This window comes from Acipenser ruthenus, chromosome 13 (genome assembly GCF_902713425.1).
Source record: "Acipenser ruthenus chromosome 13, fAciRut3.2 maternal haplotype, whole genome shotgun sequence".
Taxonomy (NCBI): domain Eukaryota; kingdom Metazoa; phylum Chordata; class Actinopteri; order Acipenseriformes; family Acipenseridae; genus Acipenser; species Acipenser ruthenus.
In genome coordinates this window covers 33,294,396-33,317,417 of record NC_081201.1, presented here as the reverse complement: position 1 = coordinate 33,317,417, position 23,022 = coordinate 33,294,396, and the positions used below count along the sequence as shown (strand labels likewise).

The window sequence follows — 23,022 nt, the reverse complement described above, 5'->3', positions numbered from 1 at the left end:
GAGTGGTGTTTCTTAACTTCCGGATTGAGATGTTACATTCTATGCACTGTGTTGTCAGAAGTACAGCTCAGAAGAAATCCTAAAACAAACATTTTGACTATAAGCCTTCTATCGAGTCCTGCTTTGATAAAGCTGACTCCAGACTCCAGTGGCTACTGGTGATCGGACACTCTGATTGGCTGGTCTGATGGGTGTGGTCTGACCAGGTGCTCACCATTGTTAAGAGAGCCATCTTCTGGGAGATCCACGTCCAGCATGAGGTCATCATCGTCCAGGTCACATGACTCCAGGTTATCCAGGTCATTCAGAATATCCTACCGGACACAGGAGAGCAAAGAGAGGTTAGTGTACTGTTTCTCCATGATGCAGGTTACAGAGAGTTAGAAACTCAGGTTAAACCAGAGAGATGTTCCGACTTAATGTCATAACGTTGTGTTGTACTCAAATAAATGCGCCCCCTTGTGGCTTGACCAATTAAAAGGGACACATTATTTAAATACGGTATTCCACTGAAAACTGTTTTTGTTAAAAGTTTAAAATTTGGATTTTGACTGCAAACTACCCGGACAATGTTAAGCCGCTGCTGTTGATTCTGGAATCAAACATTTTTTAAAATGATTATCGTATGGTACAGTACATCTCATTTTTATGTTATATTTTACAACATAGATGTTATTGAGCAAACATATTTTGTTGTCCTTTGCTGGTAAGCAGTAGTGGTGTGTGTTTTCTACGAGTCGTCAACGGGTGTTAAAATTCAGTTGAAAGTTTTGAAGGTCCTTTTTATGAAATTCTGCGTTTTATAGTTAAAACCCCTCTGCTGTGTATTCTTATTTCTTGCTTATTGTTGAAATTGTTTTTTACTTGGAATACATTGGATGCTCTAGATGTTTCTTCGCTGTTACTGTTGATGTATTTATCCATGTGTCCCTACGTGTGGTTGCTGCTTACACGTTCTAAGGACCTGTCACTGTTATGAATAATTAGAGGCTGAGTATTCAGCTACTTGAAACTTTCATTCTTGGTATACTCGAATATCTTATTATCAAAATTCCCACCTCTAATATATACCTGTGGTATTTCTTTCAACATAACTCACCAAGCTGCGGCTGGGTTTCTTTTGGGCATTAAAGACTGACTGTCTACATCCCAAACAGTTTTACTGAGACAGAAGCACACAGCTGGTATTGTGGTGGGCAGTGGAGTAATGACTCAAGTGAATACAAAAAATAGAACTCAATTCCATCCCCCCTCCCTCACTCCCCCTAAGAGTTTCTAAAACATTTTTTTGTTGTTTTATTTTTTAAAGAAAACAATATGCTGATGTTTAAAAGTGTCTAATTAATAACTTGTTGTTTGAGTCTGATATTTGCTGCATAAAAAAAAATGGTGCAAACGTATCGCAGTGATAAATGCTTTGAGAATATGGCCTTGAATGTTTGATCTGTCTAGACATTTCCATTGTGCTGTATAAAATGCACCTTTTTTTATAGCGCACTTTCTTTAATGTAGATTATTGGGGGAGATAAATGCAGGTAAAAAGAGACCATCCCTGCAGCTTATTGACAGTAAGATTGCTAATGCACAGCCCAAATGTAGTGCACAAACCACCCAGCCACCCAAAGAGTGGAGTTAGGTACGGCACGGTGCATTTGGGATTTGACATTTCAGGTATGAGCAGCAGCAGAGGATGAGTAATCTCCTGGTGGAGGAGGCAGGCAGGCAGGCAACATCGGTCAACTATTTCAGAGCAAACCTCGTGGAAATACAGATCTACCTCAGCTGTGCATAGAACCACTACTAATTAACCCACAAACCACAAGCAGAAAAGAGCTGCTTCTAAAAGAATATTCTCTATCCACCATTCCACCGAGAGGAGATGCATGTTTAAACAGGAGGGCGGGGGGCTGACTAAGACAAATGTGTTGAATTAAAAAGAAGACAAAAAGGGACATACAGCCTGGCAGGCTTGGCTGATTGTAGCAGGAAGTAAGAAGTATGTGTAGCTTTTTCTGGGTCTTTTTGCAACTGTGTGATGCTTCGTTTTAGTGCTAAATCCATAGTCCATAGGTTGCCCTGGGCAATACTGACGTGTTATGTGAGTTTCTCATTGTTGTCTAGCCCCTGTGCTTTTACATTTGTACTGAACAATAAAACAGTATCGACAGGCAACTAATTTCTGAGTCCCGGATCAGCAGGACTGCGGGTAAATCACTTACTAAACCTTTATTATTTGTTGTTTGTTTTCCTTTTACTGGAAAAATGAAATGGGTAATCTTTAAAAACTTTCCCGGTAAGAAATCAATATTTTAAAAAGTAGACAATAATTGATTTCTATGGGGGGGTTTTGTTGCTGTATTTAAAAAAAAAAAAAAAAAAGTATTTATTTTTTTACGAATGGCCTACTCCTTAGAGCTAGTATGCAAAGGGACAAAAAAGCCAACGTATTGAAAAGGCTCAGTTTGGATTTCTTTAGTGAATAGCTTCAGGTGTCATTTGAATTGCTGGTTTACATTGCCCTGCCTATTTGATGGCATTTCCATTCAAATCATGTGACAATGTGACCTTTCAACTCTGACAGTCCCACCTACTCTCCCGCCAAGGCGTACATTGCTGTGAAATAAGTGAAGTCAGGTGAAGCAGTTTCACAAGAACGCAAGAACACAGACCTTCAAGTGTTGTGTTGCTATTATAAAATAACCGGTGTAATAAAGACAAAAAAAATAAATAAATCAAACTACTTCCTGGAATCTTGTTCAGCCAATCACATTGCTCTGATCTCCCAAACCGTTTTATAATGTGAATTTGCAGCTATCCATGAGGGACTAAGGTGATCCCACCAATCTGGTTTAACTTGTGGCCTACAATGGACCCTGCCCCCCCCCCACCAGATTTCTTAAGAGGAACTGCATGTCAGGACTAACGCACACATTTTTACAGGTATGAAAAACACAGATTACACCAGTTAGTGGTACATGATGATAAAAACAGACAGATTTGTAGCGAGGAAAATAAACTGCATACAACAACAAAAAACAAAAGTCTGTTATTTCCCTCATCCCTCAATCAAGCAGTCTCATTACACAGAATTCACTTCAATAAGTGTTTCATTTTCCGCACGATTATCACCGTTAGCCACTTTCTTAGCCTCCAGCCCTCTGTTCAAAAGCTTTATTTTCAAACCGTTTCAAACGATTTTCCAGTCCTGCTGTAAAAGCACATTCCTCTTCCACACGCCACAGAGACAGGCAGCAAATCACGCTCCAGCGTACCGCACAGATGTTGAAAAATGTCTATTTTAATGTTCAGGGTGCTCGTGGGAATTTAATGTAACATAACATAAAATGCATATAGATTATTATATGGTATTTACAAAAGGGGGGGTGGGGGGGGATACAAGATCCTGGGAGTGAATTGCCTAAACTTTTGTAGATCATACGCCTGCAACAGTACAAGACTGCCAAGTGGGAACCTGCTAAATGGCTGGCTTGGAATAAATGTGAGCCACAGATTAAGCATCGCAACTTCACCTTTAGCTGATCTTCTCCAATATACACCAATCAGAAGAGACTCGCTCTGCTGGAATCACATTTAACCAACACACTGAATGCAAAACTGTGATGCCAACCTTTACTTCAAGAAGAGCCTTAATTTGCAATCAGCTTGTGGTCAGGAACAAAGCCATTTATGTTGCAATGATAACAAAGACTTTGGAGAAAATTATACTTTATACCAACTACATTTTCCTAATATTTACCTGTTGTGGCAGAACAGGGGGAGGAGGAGAAAAGATGTAGTCCAAGCTGGAGTAAAAACTCGGTAATGAGACCTACACTCATCGCTCTTTTCTTTTTTTTTTTAGGTGAACTTGAGTACAGAAAGTTATTTTGAAACGCATCAATGACTACTAAAAAAAAGATCATAAAAAAAGTCACAAAGACACAAAACTTATTTCAGGTAGTGCAGGATAAAAGGATGTGTATTATCTCTTACCTTTTTCTTCTATTCAATTTCTTACTTGTTTTATATTTCTGCTTAGACCATTATTTTCCACTCTTTATAATCCACCTGGCATTAATCGTGCCTGTAGAATCCTACTTGTCGGCTCCTTTTGAGCACTTCCTGATTCCAGAAAGTACCATCTGCTAGGATTCTACTGGCACAGATATTAACAGGTGGTGATAATCGTAATTCGATAATGGGTCAACAGAACTCAAAACACTGTCTTAACAAAATGGTCCATTAAATGACCACTTGATCTTAATATGCATCACACAATCGCATGTATCGCAATACCATGCAATACATATTGTATCGCAATCTGCTTTTCGTGACAGGTGTTGTATCATGAGATTAGTGTATTGTTGCACCCCTATTGGGGTGTTTTAGCATTTTCAGTGGTTCTTTGTGAGAATGCTCTAACGCATTTCCGTTTGACCTGAGCGCACAACATTCATTGTGCATTTTTTATTTTATTTTTCTTTCTTTAATGTGTAGCTTGCAGAAAAAGAAATAAATAAATAATAATATTCCAGTTACCTTATTGCATGCAGACCAGAAATCAATTTCTGCAAATAAAGTACTTATGGTGCTACCACAGAAGAGCTCTGCTTTCAGAAGCTGAAAAGATTAACCCCTTCAAATCACCACTGATAGAGGTCTGCAAACAATGAAGCACTCCTGTTTCTCTTTGTTAATCTTTTTCATGGTCTGTATTGGTTTCCTTGGAAACAAGACAGCACGTCAGCTTGAAAAAAAATCAGGCACTTCTTAAAACAACTAATGCTATACACTTTCTAGCTGCTTGTCTAGAACCACTTAAATGACAGGTAATAGTTAAGCCAGAAAAAGAAATCATGACATTAAATGTTCAAATATACTTTAAACACTCAAATCATAAAATCTATAAAGTTAAGAACAAATGTCTCTGCATGCCAAATCAATCTGTGCAGTCACACACCGCTTCCTCTAGTATCACCTGAAGAAAATGCAGCTAAAACAAAGCGAAGAGACAAGCTACGGTAATGTAACAGTTAATTATTAAACAGTTTTTATACTGTGATGTACATTAAATCTATTCTTTGTTTGTTTTTGTGCATTTTCATTGCAAGTGAACTGTGACATTAAGGCCTTATCAAGCACTACATTCTGCAATTTTGAATACTTTGGATACTGTTTTAATTCTGGAAACCGTTTTTTTTTTAATTTTTTGTAAATTTCATTACCTTTTACGCTGTACGCAGTTCTGTGCATGGGTAACATTTTGATTTCATTTTGCCGTTGTGTTGTTAATGGGGAATTTTACATACTGCTACAATACATATCAGATTTAAAAGTATGTAATGTATTACAGTCCATGTGTCGTCTCTTTTGGCAAGTGATATTTTCACAATCATATCGTTCTGAATTAAAATACTTCTGTTGAAAATATAGTACTGTATCAACAAAACCAATACAGTACATCTTAATGGAAGCCTACTTATTTTAAAACACCGTCCTTTCAGATACGTATTTTGGATATTGTATCTTTTTTGTGTTCCCTGAAAAACGGACATGGGTTGGAACGGGCCAAAATGAAATAATCAGATATGCATCACACGCGTTTAACCGTCCTTGAAGTCAAAACTTTATAGGGTCGGATATGTGAGTGCTGACTATTATTTTTACACTACTCTTTTTTAAAGAGAATTTAAGTTGAATGAAAGTTTGTTGGCACACCTTTGAACCAGATTATCCTCATAAATCAAAAAATATGTACGTGTTCACAGAACGTTATTATTATAATGAATATTCCTTTTTTTTCTTTCTTTTTTAATACACACATTTATGAAAATATTTGGGGGGGCTGAGGGTGTACATTTCAGACCATTAAAACTAAGTCCCCTTCAAAACCAGGAAAGATCAGCTCAATAACTGAAGCAGAAAATCTACAGCGCACACATACCACGCAATGCCATTAATATCCTGGATGGCTCATGCAAACAGGGGCAGCTCTTCCCAATGATGTCGTGTTTTTCCCTATGTGTGCATGTAGACGTGTAGGTCTGGAGCTCTACATTGTGACAGGGCCTCTGTGTTGTGTGTGTGTGTGTGTGGGTGTGTAATTAATAAGGCCCTACATGAACTCAGATACTATTTTAACACCTGTGGGATGACGTTTCCAAGAAAAATGTTCATACAAATCGATGAAGATTTAACATTTTCCATCCTTGGAACTCTTCAGAAAAGAGAATTACTTGCTTCATATTCAATACTGTCTGCACTACTCCTGGATTACCCGATGTCCGGTAAGGAAAAAGAAATAACAGAAAATAGATTTTAATGTTTTACAGAACCCCCCTGCAGTGTTTTACTCGCACATCATAGGTAAATAAACCAGAGATTTAAACTGTTATTCAGGAACGTTCACCAGGAGAAAGAGATGCTTTCTTCTAAACATTGCAGTGTGTATCCAGTTCATGCTCCCTCCTGCAACAACGCTGGTGTTCTGATTGTGGGAACAGAAAACCAGCATTGGGGAGTGTCATCTGGAAGCATTGCAATCTTACAAGAGGTTTTTTATTTCTCCTGTCAAACGCTCCCAAGTAAATGTTGAGAAATTGAGATGATTGCCCAGTTGAGTTATAATCTGATGTGTGATTTAAAAAATGTAAAAAGAGTCTTCAATAGGTTTAATAAATATAGCACTGCGATACGGACAACGTGGGACACAGCAAAAGTCACATAATGTGTTTCTTGTAAACTTTCCAGGGTGTTCTGTGACATCTGAACCATCCCTAGTCGTAAATAAAAAAATTAACCATTAACCCATTAACACTAACATGAAAAGAAAGAGGTACCAGAAATCTAACCTGCCTAGAGTTATGTATGATCCTGGAGATTTCACAATAAATGAGAGACTGTCTTCTTCTTATGGGCCTATGTGCGCCTTCACCTCCAAACACAACCCTTGCACCACTGCTGAGCCGCCGACACCTCTTCTTCACTCACCGAAGCACCTGCCGTTCCTAAAAGACCTCCAGCCCCAATCACCCACAACGCGCTTACCTTCCGAGACCAGACAAGACCACAATTCAACGCCATCAGTACACGGAGAAACAAAGAAAAGTCAACCATCCAGGATATAATTAAGTCAAAATACATCAGGAAGTAATTTATTAATGGAGATAATCCACGGCGTGTCATCCGACTGTGATAACCTGACAGGCAGCAGGTAGGGGAAGGAGTTCTATTATTAAAAAAAAAAAAATGTAATCTTGAATTTACATAAACATGAACTCCCTGGGCGTAAAGTTAATTTGAGAGACAGACCTGATAATATTCAACAGTTTCATAAAGCAATGCAATTAAAGCTGCGCTGCTTTGATCCATTATGGTAGATTAATAATTTGCATTTAGTACGTGTTAAAATAACATGGGGGGGGGGGGGGGGGGGGCTTCAGAACGCCTTGTGAATGACAAAATTCAAACCTGTCTTCTTTGAAAAAAACAAATACTGCACATGCACGCTTTTAATGGGGGAATTAACTCCTGCAAGGCATTCATCTAGAATAAGTATCTTTGTCTTTTTGCAAAAATGTTCACGCTTACTTTCACCAAATTATGGCACACGGTTCCCAAGATGTTACAGCAACATACTAGCCATCAGTTACAAGTGTCAGGGCTCTGGTTTGAAGTAGCTACAGTACAGATTCATTCCAGAAGTCTCCCTGTTTGAGACATCTGAAATCAACAGCAAGAGATCATTTTATTTGTTCATCATTGTAACAACAAAATAAACTGCAAAGGGAGAGACAAGAGGGCAGTTTTAAACCTTATTTATTGTAGTGTCATCTGAAATGGGAACTTATGGAAAACAGTGAAATCCCCAATATCCCTAATAATTAAATAAATAAATCCATACTAACGATGAAGCAGTGTTTTGATAGTAAACCCTCCTTTAGAAAGCATTCTCTTTGCCAGCTGTAGTTTAACACAGGGGATGGAATCGTTCCGCGATGCATGTGATCTCTTTAAACAGGAGAGGAGGGACCGATCATCTGCAGGTGCAAAGCAGATGAGACTCAATGTGCCATGCAACCCCCCTGCAAATGACCTGTACTGCAGCTTAGCATACAGCACAAATACAATATGCAAACATTAACTTCTGAAATTACCATTTTGGATTGTTGACTACATTATGGGCCAGACTTTCCTTCAGTCTGGAACACCAAACGACTCAGTAATTAAGGGTTGACCACAATCCCTAATGCATGCGAAGCATGCTTAACACGATCAAGAGGTAACTGTTTGTTTCTTCCTTTGCTAAAATAAAATGAAGACATTCATTTAAGACTGGCGTAAAGACTTATTTGTAGTGCATCCACCCATTTCTCATGTTACTGCTGACTCAGGCTCCTCTCTTAGCTGAAGGTGACAAGTAAATAATGAGGCTGGAGTTCAAGCTGCTGCCTCAACAGAATAAAGCTCCTCCTGCCACCCTGTGTTGCCCAGGCTGGGTCGAGGAAAGACGCCGGAGCTACATTAACCTGGCTGCCAGGGAAGTTACTCAGGAACCCCGTATTCAGACAATATTTTACTTTTTAGATATTCAACAAAAATGGGCATAGGCTAATTACATCCCTACATACCAGGTCATACAAAACAAACCTGAAAGTTTTTTAATGCTTTTTTCTTCTAATTCACAGTGGTTATTGCCACTGTGACAGATTGACAAAAAAGATTTAAGGAGGGGGAGAAAGAGTGCGTGTGTGTCTGCAGCTGGAAAGCCAATGACAACAGGTTCAATGATATATGTGGAAGAATGCAGTTTTAAACCAAGGAACCATATTTTAGTCTACTACTCTAACACGATTTCAGGACTCTGCAGCTTTAAAAACAGGAAACGTACCATCACAATATTGTCCTTGGTTAAAAAAAAAACACCAATGTCACCGAACACATGCTTTACCTTGCTAGTTCATGCAAACTCTATATTGATTTTAAAATTGGAAGTAAATAAAACAAATCACAAGGATGAAAATCTCAAGGCTTTGATGCATTAGAGCAGAGTTAGAGCGTGGATTAAAAGGAAGGTATAAATGCTGAATTGGCTTTCAGGAACCACAGACAGGCAGCAGAATCCTGTCTGACGAGGAGGCCAGGCAGTGAATGCCAATGGGAGTGTGTTTCCAGAGAGCCTTGGGACACAGTGCTGCCCCTGATTATTAAACCATGTGCAGCACGTTTCACCAGTACACACAGGATCATAATACTGTGCCATAAATTTCAACAGACTGGACTTTTCTTACCATTTGGAAACTTTATTAACCCATGACAGCACACTTGAAGCTGATTTACAATATATAGAGAGAAACAGATGGCATTATAATGCTGTGCAATTCCATCGAGGGGAGTGTAACAGTGACATTCAGAGGAGAGTAATGACATTTGATATGCAACGCTCACATAAAAACTGCTTTACCCAGTGTCTTCCCAGCACAGCGTGCCGTCCCGCTCTGTCTCCCAGCACAGCGTGCCGTCCCGCTCTGTCTCCCAGCACTGCGTGCCGTCCCGCTCTGTCTCCCAGCACTGCGTGCCGTCCCGCTCTGTCTTCCCAGCACTACGTGCCGTCCCGCTCTGTCTCCCAGCACTGCGTGCCGTCCCGCTCTGTCTTCCCAGCACTGCGTGCCGTCCCGCTCTGTCTTCCCAGCACAGCGTGCCGTCCCGCTCTGTCTTCCCAGCACAGCGTGCCGTCCCGCTCTGTCTTCCCAGCACAGCGTGCTGTCCCGCTCTGTCTTCCCAGCACAGCGTGCCGTCCCGCTCTGTCTCCCAGCACTGCGTGCCGTCCCGCTCTGTCTCCCAGCACTGCGTGCCGTCCCGCTCTGTCTCCCAGCACAGCATGCAGTCCCGCTCTGTCTCCCAGCACAGCGTGCCGTCCCGCTCTGTCTCCCAGCACAGCGTGCCGTCCTGCTCTGCCTCCCAGCACAGCGTGCCGTCCTGCTATGAAGTGCTGGGTGTTGGCTGTGCTGTTCAGATACCCGGAGCCTGCCCCATTAACCAGTACCTCCTGTGTTGTGATAAAATATTCTACTTGTCTCAGACATTCTCGCTCGTTGAACCCAGTTGGAGCACGATCTCAGTATAGCTTGGTTCTCTGGGTTTTAAAGCCAATATCAATCAAGGGGGGGAACAAAATATAAAACTAGTCTCTTCCCATCGTCCGTTTGCAGGAATGTCATAATTATCTTGTTTATGTGCACAATTTAAAATCAGATTCATTCAGATGTGAGCTGGAATCAGGTGGGGTTCAATCACATTCAAGTGCACACAACTTCAGAAGCATTGATTCCTCCGAACCCCATTGGCATGCAAAGACTGTGCATTTGGTTCTCAGATTCAAAACCAATCGGTTAGGAAGGTTAGGATCGATTCCTTGTGCATATAATTAAACACAGTAAATGTAAAGTTATGTGAAGATTCAGGCAGAAACTCTAAATAATCTTATGATTGACAGGAAAATCCTTACAACGATCACCAAAAGTCAAGCAGACATTGGACCAATGAGGTACACCTGTGTCACTCTTCAATTAGCGTCAGCTATCAATACTTATCAAACCAGGTACATTTAAACCCACCTCTCTCAAAGTCAGCGTTGTGCTTCCGAGTTTACCTGTGCCACCTGCTCCCAAACCTCCACTATATTTTTGACCCCACCAGGGGGGTTGGAACTACCCCCCTGCCTATTTCCTTATGTCAACTGTTTTTTCGTGCTTTTTTTATTTTAAACCGCTAGAGTCATCCTGACAGAAAGCATCGTCCCTTTGGCGAACTCTGATCAAGCGCTTTTTAATTATTTTTGTTTTTAAATCTAAATAGCTATTTATATAAAGATTTCTATTGGCCAGCGCTGCTATCTTTGCGTCATACAGTACCTGCTTGTGTTTTGTTCAGTGATGTAATCATCACTATGACCGATGGATGCAGCTAACTGTATGCAGCTTGGAAGCGTGCATAACACAACCTAGAAGCAGTGCCTGCTGTGATTGTACAACTCAAATCACTGAGCTACAGGGGAGGGTTCATTACAGATGTCACAGAGCAGCTATGAATGCAGCTCCTTGACTGTATGACATTTTGATGATGTGTGTGTGCACATTAGCCACCAGTTAAATGGTGCTTGTCTGAAAAGAAACATGCTGTACACGGCACACAGTTTATAAATATAACCACTGGTCACAGGTTAGCTGCTTATTATCCAATTCACACCGCAGAGTCTACCCTTTGACACACTTTAACATGCATGATCACTTCTTCTACACAACGATCACGAGCAGAAAACGGCAATAAAAACAAAGTCAGAAAGACAAACGCTTTGGCGAGCGCCCGTGAGAATGACACTGATGGTGGCATCAGCCGAAGTGTCTGTCCATCTGGGTTTCTTAAAAACTATGACTGCCTGTTTTTGAAAGCGAAGCTCGATTGTCTTTTTTTTTTGTTTGTTTGTTTGTTTCAACACTCCTCTGAGCTGTTTTTGTACTGATGCTATTTAATAAGACCCTAAGCAGTTTTTTTGCAATGGATTTTCAATCTTTCTAGTGAGTAAAGTTTGCCTGTAGCAGTGTGTATCTGCAAGTCTCACGGGACACTGTTGGCAACAAGATACAGTCACATCATTAGTATTTTTTAATCTAATTCTTGCTCCCCCCTATTTAAAATGAATTCTTCGTTTTAATAGCTTCCTGAGGTGCTTGACAGTCTTGAGGTATTTCAGCAGTTCAAGACACGTGTATCAATGCTATTACAGAGTGAGAATGCCCTTCCATGTCATACACATGCATGTTACTAACTGTATAACAATAGCATGGGTTTGCACAGTCCCAACCTTACCGAAATTAACATTGGGTAATCCAAATGAAACCAGTAGCTAATGAAACCAACCGCAAAAGTTAATTTGGAGTAAAGACTTTGGTCAATTTGCCAGTAAGTTATCCCAGCAATTTGTCAACTGTACTTTTATTGAATGGTTTAGGGGTAAACAACCTTTTATATACAAAGGATTAAACATTGGAATCTATAAAATGTCGATTTACACCCTTAGTTTGAACTTCCCTCTAAAACATTTAACAATGTTTAAACTGCTGCTTCCTGGAACCAGGCATCAGCTTAATCCTTTAATTCATTTCAAATTAAAAATCTGCTCAGCTGCATTAGTGAAAAACAAGCAAAATAAGGCAGTGATAAAGCAGCTAATACTAATAGGTAATAAAGAGAACTGAAAATCTTTAAGCACTGGGGATTTTATCCCCTGCTGATAAACAGGGGGGAGAACTGAATGAAACACACTACCTTTCCCACCCTGAAGCGTAACACCTGCACTATGACTCTGTGTGCAGCCGACTCCCAAAGCTGGGCCCAACTGTAGAGAAATGCTGCCACCTGGAGGCTCCTGCCTTACACTGCAGCAACACAGCCTCCCGATCTCTGCAAACCCAGACAGTAACTGCAGCTTAGCCCAAACATAACAGAACCTAGCAGCTCTCTTTCAGGTCAGCTACCCCACAGCAGGTTTAATACCAGCTACAAGGCATGGAAAGTGGAACCAGTAGCTGGTGTCAGCTTCTCCTTTTCTACGCAGCAGGGTGCTTTGTAAACTTCACTGCAAATACTTTATAAAATAAAATAACAATAATACTTTAATCAATTATTCGTGTCTCTTACTTGACCAGCAGATGGGGCTTTAAAAGCAAGCATGAAGATGAAAGGAAGCAGTTGAGAGGACGCTACAAGCTACATAGTTTAGCAATATCGAAAAAGCTTTAGAACTGTGGGAACAGTATGTGCCCCTTCTTACATCCCGTCGGAATGGAAATAGGTGCTGTCTACACCAGCATCGGTATTGTCTGAGCTGTGCTTCTTTATTGTTCATGCAAGTCCTCAGAAGCTTTCTTGCCTTAATTCATTACTTAAGCTTTTTAAGCTGTCTATGCAAACTTTGATTATCGACACAAATATGCATTGGTACATATTCCACATAGAGAACAACACTCTTCTTCATTGCAGAGTGTACAGAATGTACTGTTACGAAACGAGAAGCAGGGACAAAAAGTGGAGCACACTCAAAACTTATCATTTGAGAAAAAATCACCTTTCCTTTACTTCAATGGTGAAGCGTTACAGAATAGCGTGTAGTGTTCTGAGCAAACCGACTATCTCCCACTGCCACTGTCGACATGGCCCAACCGTAAATGAACAGAGTTTGTGAAATATCAAACTGGAAGCACTGTACTGTTACTTGTTATTGTTAGTGCAAGTACCCAGAGAACATAACATTTATGAACAAGAGGATGCCATAAGGCCTGTCTAAGGTTCCTAGTAGCTGACTGTTCACAGAACTTTGTCAAGTTGGGCCTTAAAGGATCCAAGTGATTCTGCCTCAACAGCATGACTAGGCAGCCCCTTCCATCCCCTCAGCTCCTTTTAAGATTTTTATTCTAAGCTAAACACATTCAGTTCTTTCAGCCTCTCTCTATTATGTGTTTATTTAGCAGACGCCTTTATCCAAGGCGACTTACAGAGACTAGGGTGTGTGAACTATGCATCAGCTGCAGAGTCACTTACAATTACGTCTCACCTGAAAGACTATGTTAAGTGACTTGCTCAGGGTCACACAAGGAGTCAGTGGCGAGGTGGGATTTGAACCAGGGACCTCCTGGTTACAAGCCCTTTTCTTTAACCACTGGACCACACAGCCTCTCTAGCTCAGTGCTTGAAGTTGTGGGATTAGTCTGGTTACTTTTGTTTGGACTGTCTCCTGGGCCGCAATGTGCCTTTGGTGCTGTGGTGACCAGAGAGACCGTGTGGCCCTACAAAGGGTTAACAAGGGAACACAAGGTAATTACTTTGCTAATAGCATAATAGAAGGGTAGCTTCATGTAAACAAGCCCATCGCATCCTTTTGCATTCTCTCCAGTGTTCCATAATGGAATGTTTGCATCCGAGAAGATTTTTTTTTTTTCTTTGAAAGTGAAAGTGAAGCATCATTCAACCCAACCTCAAGAACCACAACCACTTAAATATTTGAATTCAAGTACTTTCCTGCATTACCGGGGGGTAATGCAAATGTGCTTTTAGTTAGCTACATTAGGTAAACACTTCTCAAAGCTGCTTGTAACTGTACTTGGAAACTACCCAGAATAAATAGATTTTAAATAAATAAGACTGAATATTTTTTTCCCCTTAAGCTTTTAAAACCAGATACTCAAGGAGCGCTTTCATTAGGAGCACCTGCCTTCTCCATTCCAGTCTTTATTCTCTCTTTTCTTTCATCTGTTTCTTTGCCACTAAGCACACGCTGTGCTATACCCCTAACTCAGCGTGTGTTTTTTTTTTTCATTTTTGTTTTTACCCGTTTGGTTTCATCGTTTATGCCTGCAGATTAGTATCTTTTGGAAAGTGAGACTGCACAATATTGCGATATTGCTAAGCAGTGATTAAACAACGCAGTTTTGAAACGCTTATTTTCCAAGAAGAAAAAAATCATTTAGTGTGAGTCGTGGAAATGATTAGCTTAAAATGAGCATCAATCTGTGAAGCAGACGTGCTCCCCGAACGCACAACAATCACTCACCAGGAAAGCTGGAGGAAATGCAATTTAGAGCAGAAATGGGTTTCTATCCAAAGCATTTTCTTCCCCTACTAATACCTCTTGGAAAAAAAGCCAACAGCTACATTTTTGAAATACGTTATTTGTGCAGAAGAACATTACCAATCTGATAGGCTACTAATTTTACAAAATGGTATTCCCCCTACTTCGCCCAACGTATTTCAGTCATAATTCATTTAATAGTTGGATGACTTTTCCACGTTGTCCAGAATCCTTGATCACCATGAAGGTTTTTTTAAAGACGCAATACAACCATGGATTTAAAATTAATTAGTGGCCTTATCACTGGTACCCTTATTGTGCTGCTGCTTTTTATACATAGTCTGAGGAATGACTGATTGACATGGAAACACCAAAAAACCTTCACATTGAACCATGGACCACGGTACAGAACAGTCAGAGCCAGAACCGCATCCAACAAAAAAACTACTTCAACACATTCAGGCTGAAGTTTCCTCACCTCATGTTTGCATAAACTTTGTGCCGTGTGGTACAATGTGCTCGACTTCCAAAATTAATGTTCTCCACTTGAACCTGCAATATGTGAAGCCTGTGCTACCTTCTGGGCTGAATTCCAACTCCCATTGCGCCAACCTCCAGCCTCTCTTCTTCATTGACAGATCAGACAGGGGTTTAGAAAGTGAATAGAACAGCCCCCAGCTTCATTTCAGAAGGGGGACTGATTTAATGAACAGCCTGTTCTCTCTATGGAGAATGGACAGGGAGCACACACACAATTATGGCCCAAGCACACTCAAGGGGGAGATAGGGGAAGGGTTCAATTGATGAGCTCATCCCTCCATTGACTCCCAGTTGCTCAAGTAAGTCATCGTCACGCAGCCCAGTCCTTGATCGGATGATCTTCGCTCGATTTCCTTGCTCTCACTGAAACCTGGCTGTCCCCTGATAACACTGTTACTCCTGCTGCCCTGTCCTCTCTCTACGTCCTGTCCCATACCCCGCGTCTCACCGGACGGGGAGGTGGGACGGGTCTTCTCCTCTCTCCCTCCTTACTCTTTTCTGTCCCCTCTGATCTCACCTCCCTCTCTGTCACTACCTTTGAATTTCATGCAGTCCAACTAACCTCTCCCTGTCAACTCCTGCTCATTGTTTTGTACCGCCCCCCTGGGCCTCTCACTCACTTTCTGGATGAACTCGACTATCTACTCTCCTCCCTCCCCTCTCTGTCTACCCCGACTGTCCTGTTGGGTGACTTCAACATCCATCTCTCCAACCCCAGCCACTCTGCTGGATTCCTCCCTCTCCTTCACTCCTTCGACTTCTGTCTCTCTCCGTCCCCTCCTACCCACAAAGCTGGCCGTCAACTGGACCTCACCTTCTCCAGGGCCTGCTGCCCCTCCAACCTCTCTGTCACCCCCCTGGACCTCTCTGATCACTATTTCATCTCTTTTTCTCTGTCTCTCCCCCCTCTCCCTGCTCCTCCTACCCCCACTGTCACCTCTCGCCGTAACCTCCGCTCTCTCTCCCCCTCTGTCCTTGCCTCCACTGCTCTCTCTCACCTCCCTCCTATCGACTCCTTTTCACAACTCTCCGTAGACTCTGCTACCTCCACCCTCTTCTCCTCACTCACCTCCTCCCTCGACTCCCTCTGTCCCCTCACCTCCCGACCCGCTCGCCCCTCCCCTCCCCATCCCTGGCTCTCCTCTGTGCTCCGCTCGGCAAGAATCACACTGCGATCTGCTGAAAAGAAATGGAAGAGAACCAAACTCCCTGCTGCCCTAGACCTTTACCGCACTCTTCTCTCCTCCTTCTCCTCTACTCTCTCCTCTGCTAAATGTGCTTATTTCCAATCTGTAATCCAAGCCTCCACTAACAACCCACGTAAACTATTCTCTACCTTCTCCTCCCTCCTAAACCCTCCCCCCCCTCCTCCTCCCTCCTCTATCTCCCCTGACGACTTTGCCTCCTTCTTCTCTTCTAAAATCTCAGATATCCGCAAACTCTTTAACACCTCTCCCTCCCCCGCACCCCCTCCTGCTCCAACCCCTACACCCACTACATCCCCTACTAACTCGCCCTCCCTCTCCACCTTCTTGCCCCTCTCAGACTCTGACCTCTCCTCCCTGCTCCAGGGTCACAAACCCACCACGTGTGCCTTGGACCCCCTCCCCACTCACCTCTTTCAAGCTGCTGCTCCTGCTCTACTCCCCTTCATCTCCTCCCTCCTCAACACCTCTCTACTTTCTGGCATCTTCCCCTCTGCCTTCAAAAAAGCCTCGATCACTCCCCTCCTCAAAAAACCTACCCTCGACCCCACCTCCCTCCAGAGCTACCGTCCTGTCTCCCTCCTACCCTTCCTCTCCAAAACCCTCGAGCGGACTGTACACCGCCAGCTCTCTGCTTTCCTGTCCAACCACTCTCTGCTTGACCCTCTCCAATCTGGCTTCCGCTCTGCTCACTCCACTGAAACCGCCCTTCTCTCTGTCACCAACTCACTTAAGTGTGCCCGAGCTGCCTCTCTCTCCTCTGTCCTAATTCTCCTCGACCTCTCTGCTGCCTTTGACACTGTTGATCACTCTATTCTACTATCATCTCTTGCTGACCTGGGGATCTCTGGCACTGCTCTGGCCTGGTTCTCCTCCTACCTCTCCAACCGCACTTACCAGGTAACCTGGCGTGGAGCAACCTCCACACCTCACCCTCTCTTGACTGGAGTCCCCCAAGGGTCAGTCTTGGGTCCTCTCCTGTTCTCTCTCTACACCCGCTCCCTGGGCCCCCTCATCGCATCCTATGGTTTCTCATACCATTTCTATGCTGATGATGCTCAGATTTTCCTCTCCTTCCCCACCTCTGACTCCACCATCTCCTCCCGTATCTCTACCTGTCTGTCTGCTATTTCCTCCTGGATGCACTCGCATCACCTCAAACTCAACCTCTCTAAATCTGACCTCCTTTTCTTTCCCTCCTCCTCCCCCTCCTCTGATCTCTCTATCTCTGTTCCTCTGGAATCTACCACACTCTCTCCCTCTTCCTCAGCTAAAAACCTTGGAGTCACCCTGGACCCCTGCCTCTCTTATTCCCAGCACATCTCCACTCTGGCACGCACTTGCAGATTCTTCCTGAGCAACATCCGAAGAATCCGACCCTTCCTCACCAACTATGCTACCCAGCTCCTGGTCCAGGCCCTGGTACTCTCCCGCCTAGACTACTGCAACTCCCTCCTGGCTGGCCTCCCTGCGTCCGCCACCCGTCCGCTCCAGCTCATCCAGAACTCTGCTGCTCGCCTGGTGTTCTCTCTACCTCGCTTCGCCCACGCTACTCCACTACTCCGCTCGCTCCACTGGCTCCCGATCACCGCTCGCATCCAGTTCAAGACTCTTGTACTAGCCTACAGATGCCTTGATCAGACTGCACCCAGCTACCTCCAGACCCTCATCTCTCCCTACACCCCCACTCGATCTCTCCGCTCCGCCTGCACTAGAAGACTGGCTCTACCTCCGCTACGCTCCCCTGCCTCCCGAGCCCGCTCCTTCTCCACCCTTGCTCCGCAGTGGTGGAACGACCTTCCTACAGATGTCAGGACTGCCCAGTCCCTGACCACATTCCGGCGCCTCCTTAAGACTCACCTCTTCAAACAGCACCTGTAGAACTCCTCTGTTGTATCCTGGGACACTATCACCCTTCATTTAAATATGCTTTATTTTGCTCTTATCTGCCCCCTATTTTACTGCATTTAATCCTGTACCTCAGAATATTGTAATCTCCCAAGTGTTTAATCTGTAGTATTTTGTACTTAATCATATCCTGATGTAACTATCACTACTTAATCATATCCTGATGTAACTTTCACTATTATCTGCTGTATTATTGAATTGTGGTTTGTCACACTTGAGAATTATTGTATTTCTTGTTCTTATTGTATGACTTATATTGTAACACTTGAATGTATTTGTATTTGCTTGCGATTGTAAGTCGCCCTGGATAAGGGCGTCTGCTAAGAAATAAATAATAATAATAATAATAATAATAATGATTAATGCACTTCCACTCCGTTCTCATTCTGGAACATCCACTCGCCTGTGGGGAGTTTTTTCACTCCTCTTTTTTTTCCCCACCAGTGTCCTTTAACCCTTTCTATTACAGATCCTCCATGTAGGAGTGTGACAGACGGACGGACCTAAATGAGTGGCTATATTTTGCTAATACTAATGTAGCGGTCTGCCGTATTGAGTGGGATTATCTTTCCTAGTCCTGCATAAAGCTGTGCATTGTGTGCGGTTGACAGAGTTAATGATGAGCAATTTTGTTTAAGGCAAAACTAGAGTTTGTGGGAGTATTCATAACAATTATTAACTGAGATGTATGCATCCTTCATGAACCACTTGGTGGATTACAAGCAGCTATGTAGCATTTTCAGTCATGAGTCCCTCTCCCCAGCCTGAACCAGTCTGTCCTCACACGAAGGAATAAGGGGTTAATGGTGTAAAAACACAAAGGCGTATTATAAGGGGATCATCTTAAAAGCGAAAGAGATAAAACTAAAATGGTTCTCCACAAAAAGTGAAATTTGGACAGTTCACATTGTTTACAGCACTGACAGCTATTGCAATGCTTTCATTGAAAAAAATAATAACATGCATTCATAACTAACCGCAGATTAGAACACTAACAATTAGATGTCATTTTCTAAGCCAACATTAACAAGTTTTTTTTGTTTTTTTTTTTAATATAAAATGTGCCTTCTAATTCTTGTTATTTTCTCTAAAAGAAACAGTAGAACACAAAGCATATTCTGAACCCTAGTTTCATTCCAGGTCGGTTAAAGGTTTCCTACGGCAGGAGTGACATTATGAAAGAACACCTTTCAAATTAAAATAAAAGAAATAGATAGAGTGTTACTGCCATCTAGTGCAGGGGTTCCCAAACTCTTTTACCCTATGCCCACCCGTTCAGCTGCATTAGGCACTGTGGCCCACTATTAGCACTCCTTAGGAAAATGTCAAATTTGTGCTTTGATTAACAGTCCTCCAATACGCCCTTGCTACACTTTATTTTTTTACAGTTACACCTGCTTTTCACTACAGACCATATTTTGGGAACCCCTGATCTAGTGAATACTGGATGAGAGCTGCTGTGATGCAGACACAGAGAGATAAGCCATGTCTGCGGTCTTTATACCTATGGAATGGCCAGACTCATCACCATCACCATCAGTAAATCGAGGTCACAACCCACCCCCTCTGTGATGATGTAATACTTGAACTTCTTAGACCAGTGGTTTTCAACCCCGGTCCTGGAGACCTGTGCCGACTGGTTTGCATTCCAACTGAGCTCTCAATTACTTAACCAGACCTTTGTAATTGTTTTCAGCTCTTAAAACAGGTGCAGAGTTCAAGTTAGCTATAACATTGTATAAGTAACTTTGAACTTTGAAACTGTTTAAGAGCTGAAAACAATTAAAAAGGTCTAATTAAGCAAATTATCATTTCAGTTAAGGGTCTAGTTAAGTAATTGTAATTCACTGGTTTATAAGAAGCTCTGGCACCTCTTGTTGAAAATTTAGAGTAACAGCATGGGAAGAAACACAATGGAAGGTTTGTGCTTAAATTGCCCATAACTTAAAAAAAACATAATTCTAAGGTCAGACTATCAAATAAAAATGTCAAGCAGACAGACGTTTTGGATCCTACCTTCTTTAGTACAGCCGAAAAGTTTGTTTGCCAGACTTGGTTTATATTTAGGTTGAACCAATTTAGTTTAGTCTGCAAGTGTTACCATATGCTGCTATCTGCAACAACAATCAAATTCAATGATCATAAAAAAAAAACATGTATACAAGACACAAAAAAAATCTCTCTCCTGAGCTCTGTGGGAGGAGAATTGGTGCTAATGCTCATGGATTCATCAGATAGTGTGAGAAAGTACCTCTGTTAGTCATTAGGATCAAGGATTGTAGCAGTTGATCGTGGAAGGCTGCTAATTAGGTAAGAACTGCGTTGTGCTAATTCATTACATTAGTAAACATAGAGTTTCTCGGGTAGGTTTTCTGGGTAGGGGGCACAGAGACTGACACAGCCAGACATCACCTGCTCCTTCTAAGCACACAACACTTTGCATTTAACTTAAAATTCACTGTCAGACAGTTCATCCGACACCTTTGTAATTTGGTAGTAAAATGCACAGTCTGACCGAGGCAGAACTTGCTTGCCTGTGCTGTCAGCACAAGGCAAGATACCTTCAAGCACAGTGGAAGAGCCTGCAAGCTAAAATCATACGTAACAATCTTTTTTGTTTTGTTTTGTTTTGTTTTTTAAAGCAATCACGCTGGTTCAGTGCTCAGTAGCTAATTTCCATTGTCCAAAAATAAAATGAAATTTGAATTAAACAGTCATGGGTGGTCTGGTGACACAGAAAGAGCACTGAAGCCTATGGATATAAGCTGCCGGGTGTACAATTCATGTAAAACTGGTTTACAAATAGGTCCAACTCTACTGTGCCTTCCATGTTTGTTTCTTGAATGCAGTTTTGCTATTACCCCATCTCTCCACAAGATGGCCCCCTTTGTGATGCAAACAACGGCACCTCCAACAGCTTTAACTAGAACTATAGTTTTATTCCATTTTGTATTTATTTATTTTTATTTTATTAAGTGAAAGAGAAAATCAGTAACCCGGATACCTTTTTTTTTTTACCTGCAGTCAGAAATGTTATAACCCCCCCCCCTCCCCTCCTCCCCTCCTCCCCCCCTCCCCCCCCTCCCTCTCCCTCTCCCTCTCCCTCTCCCTCCCTCCCTCTCCCTCCCTCCCTCCCTCTCTCCCTCTCCCTTTCCTGATTTATCAGATTACAACCCACATTTTCAGACAATCTGATTGGGGAAATAGACAAAAGCACTGCACTGACAAGCGCAAAGCTGGACACATGGGTTTGTTTCTCAAGCCACTATACTGGGTCCTAGTATAGAGGACTGTGCTTTCTTTTTAGGACTGTTTTTAAGAGTGTTTATAAATTGTTGGTGGTTAACGAATTAGAATAAACTAATAAACCATCTCTAAAACACTTTAATGAATTGCAAGCTTGATTTAATTAATCAAAATGGTCTTTAAAAAACAGTCCCTGACTGGCAAATGTTAGTTGACCGGATCTGATCTCAGTGTCTGTAATTTGATTGGTTAAAGTGCCTGTCAGTTACAGGAATCCAGGAATGGCTCCACTTCCAGGAAGATGACATCACTCTGCAGCCTCTGGAATGCCTCCAAGAATTCCGCACCTCAGCGCACTCTTCTGTTTTATTAAAAGTCGCATCCCTGTTCTAAATTCACCAGGATAACAGATATACACCCCTTTCTCAGACAAGTTATCCAGTTGTTTAAATGTCTTTTTTAATTAAGGATTTTTGGTTTTAAAGAAATAAAAGATATTGAAAAACCTGGTCTTGATGGCTCCTGTTATGCCATGTTTCCATGTGCCAATGGGAGGTTTGAATTCAGACTTGTTTAAATATGTAGGATGGCTGGTGACTAGATTCATAAATCATACAATTATACAAACAGGATTGGGGTCAATTCCTGTTTTTCAATTCCAATTCTACCTCCAGTTACTTTTTATCTGGTTTGTGTAACATCTGAAAGTCTGGTAGCAGATTAGACTGCAGAAGGAATAGGCAACAGCCACAGTTAGAGCCAGATTAAAAATGTGGCTTTAGTGAAAAAAAAAAAAAGAAGCCTACAGCAAAACTACAAAGTGCATGTAGCTAACATGCATACATTATGTTAAAGGTGAATTTGAATTTTACATGGTAATTTATCTAAAGCTATTTGTAAAGAAAATTGATTTAATCGATCCTTGCAGATCTATTGCATTAGTACTTTAAATATGTATATTTGTGTCTTTAAAGCTGAGAGGGGAGGGGGGCGTACCAGGCTGTTGATCTCCACCGAGTCGTCGTAGCTCCCGCAGTGGTGGGGCGCGCTCCCCAGCGGCTCGAGCCCCTCCTCATCCCACATGTAGGTCCCGTCAGAGCTGTCCGAGGGGGAGAGCTCCAGGGAGGAGCCTGTGGGGAAGTCCCTCTCCGGAGAGAAGGGGAGGGGAGCCTGCGAGGCCGTCAGAGAGCTCTCCATCTCGTCAGCCAGACCACCTGGGAGAGAGAAACAAAAATACAAGTGCTTTATTTAAAAGGTTAATAAAATACTTCATTTAAAGAAAAAAAAAATGAAGAAAAAAACAGCTTTTTACACCTTTTAAAATGTATCGTTTGCTCATCTTCGTCTCTCCCGAGTTAGTTGCTGGGGGTTGCAGCGGTTAGCCAGGTTGAATAATAATTGGACATTCCAAAATTTGGAAAAAATAATTGTTAACAAAAAAAAAAAAAAAACACACACACACTTGGTAATGGCTAGTTCATTTTTTGTTAATATGTA

The 23,022-nt window shown here is 42.2% G+C and overlaps 1 protein-coding gene across 4 annotated transcripts in view; it reads right to left on the bottom strand.

The window, feature by feature from the left end:
- The window catches only part of LOC117417708 (serine-rich coiled-coil domain-containing protein 2-like), a 70,051-nt gene that overhangs the window by 30,657 nt on the left and 16,372 nt on the right, over positions 1-23,022 (bottom strand). For 3 of the 4 annotated variants that reach the window (XM_058985178.1, XM_058985180.1, XM_058985179.1), the window contains 3 exons: positions 22,840-22,887; positions 22,522-22,739; positions 215-314 (listed from right to left, as the gene is read on the bottom strand). In XM_058985178.1, coding sequence (XP_058841161.1) covers positions 215-314; positions 22,522-22,739; positions 22,840-22,887 — 366 coding nt within the window. The remainder of the gene's footprint in view (positions 1-214; positions 315-22,521; positions 22,740-22,839; positions 22,888-23,022) is intronic. The other variant, XM_034029918.3, reaches the window with a different exon arrangement.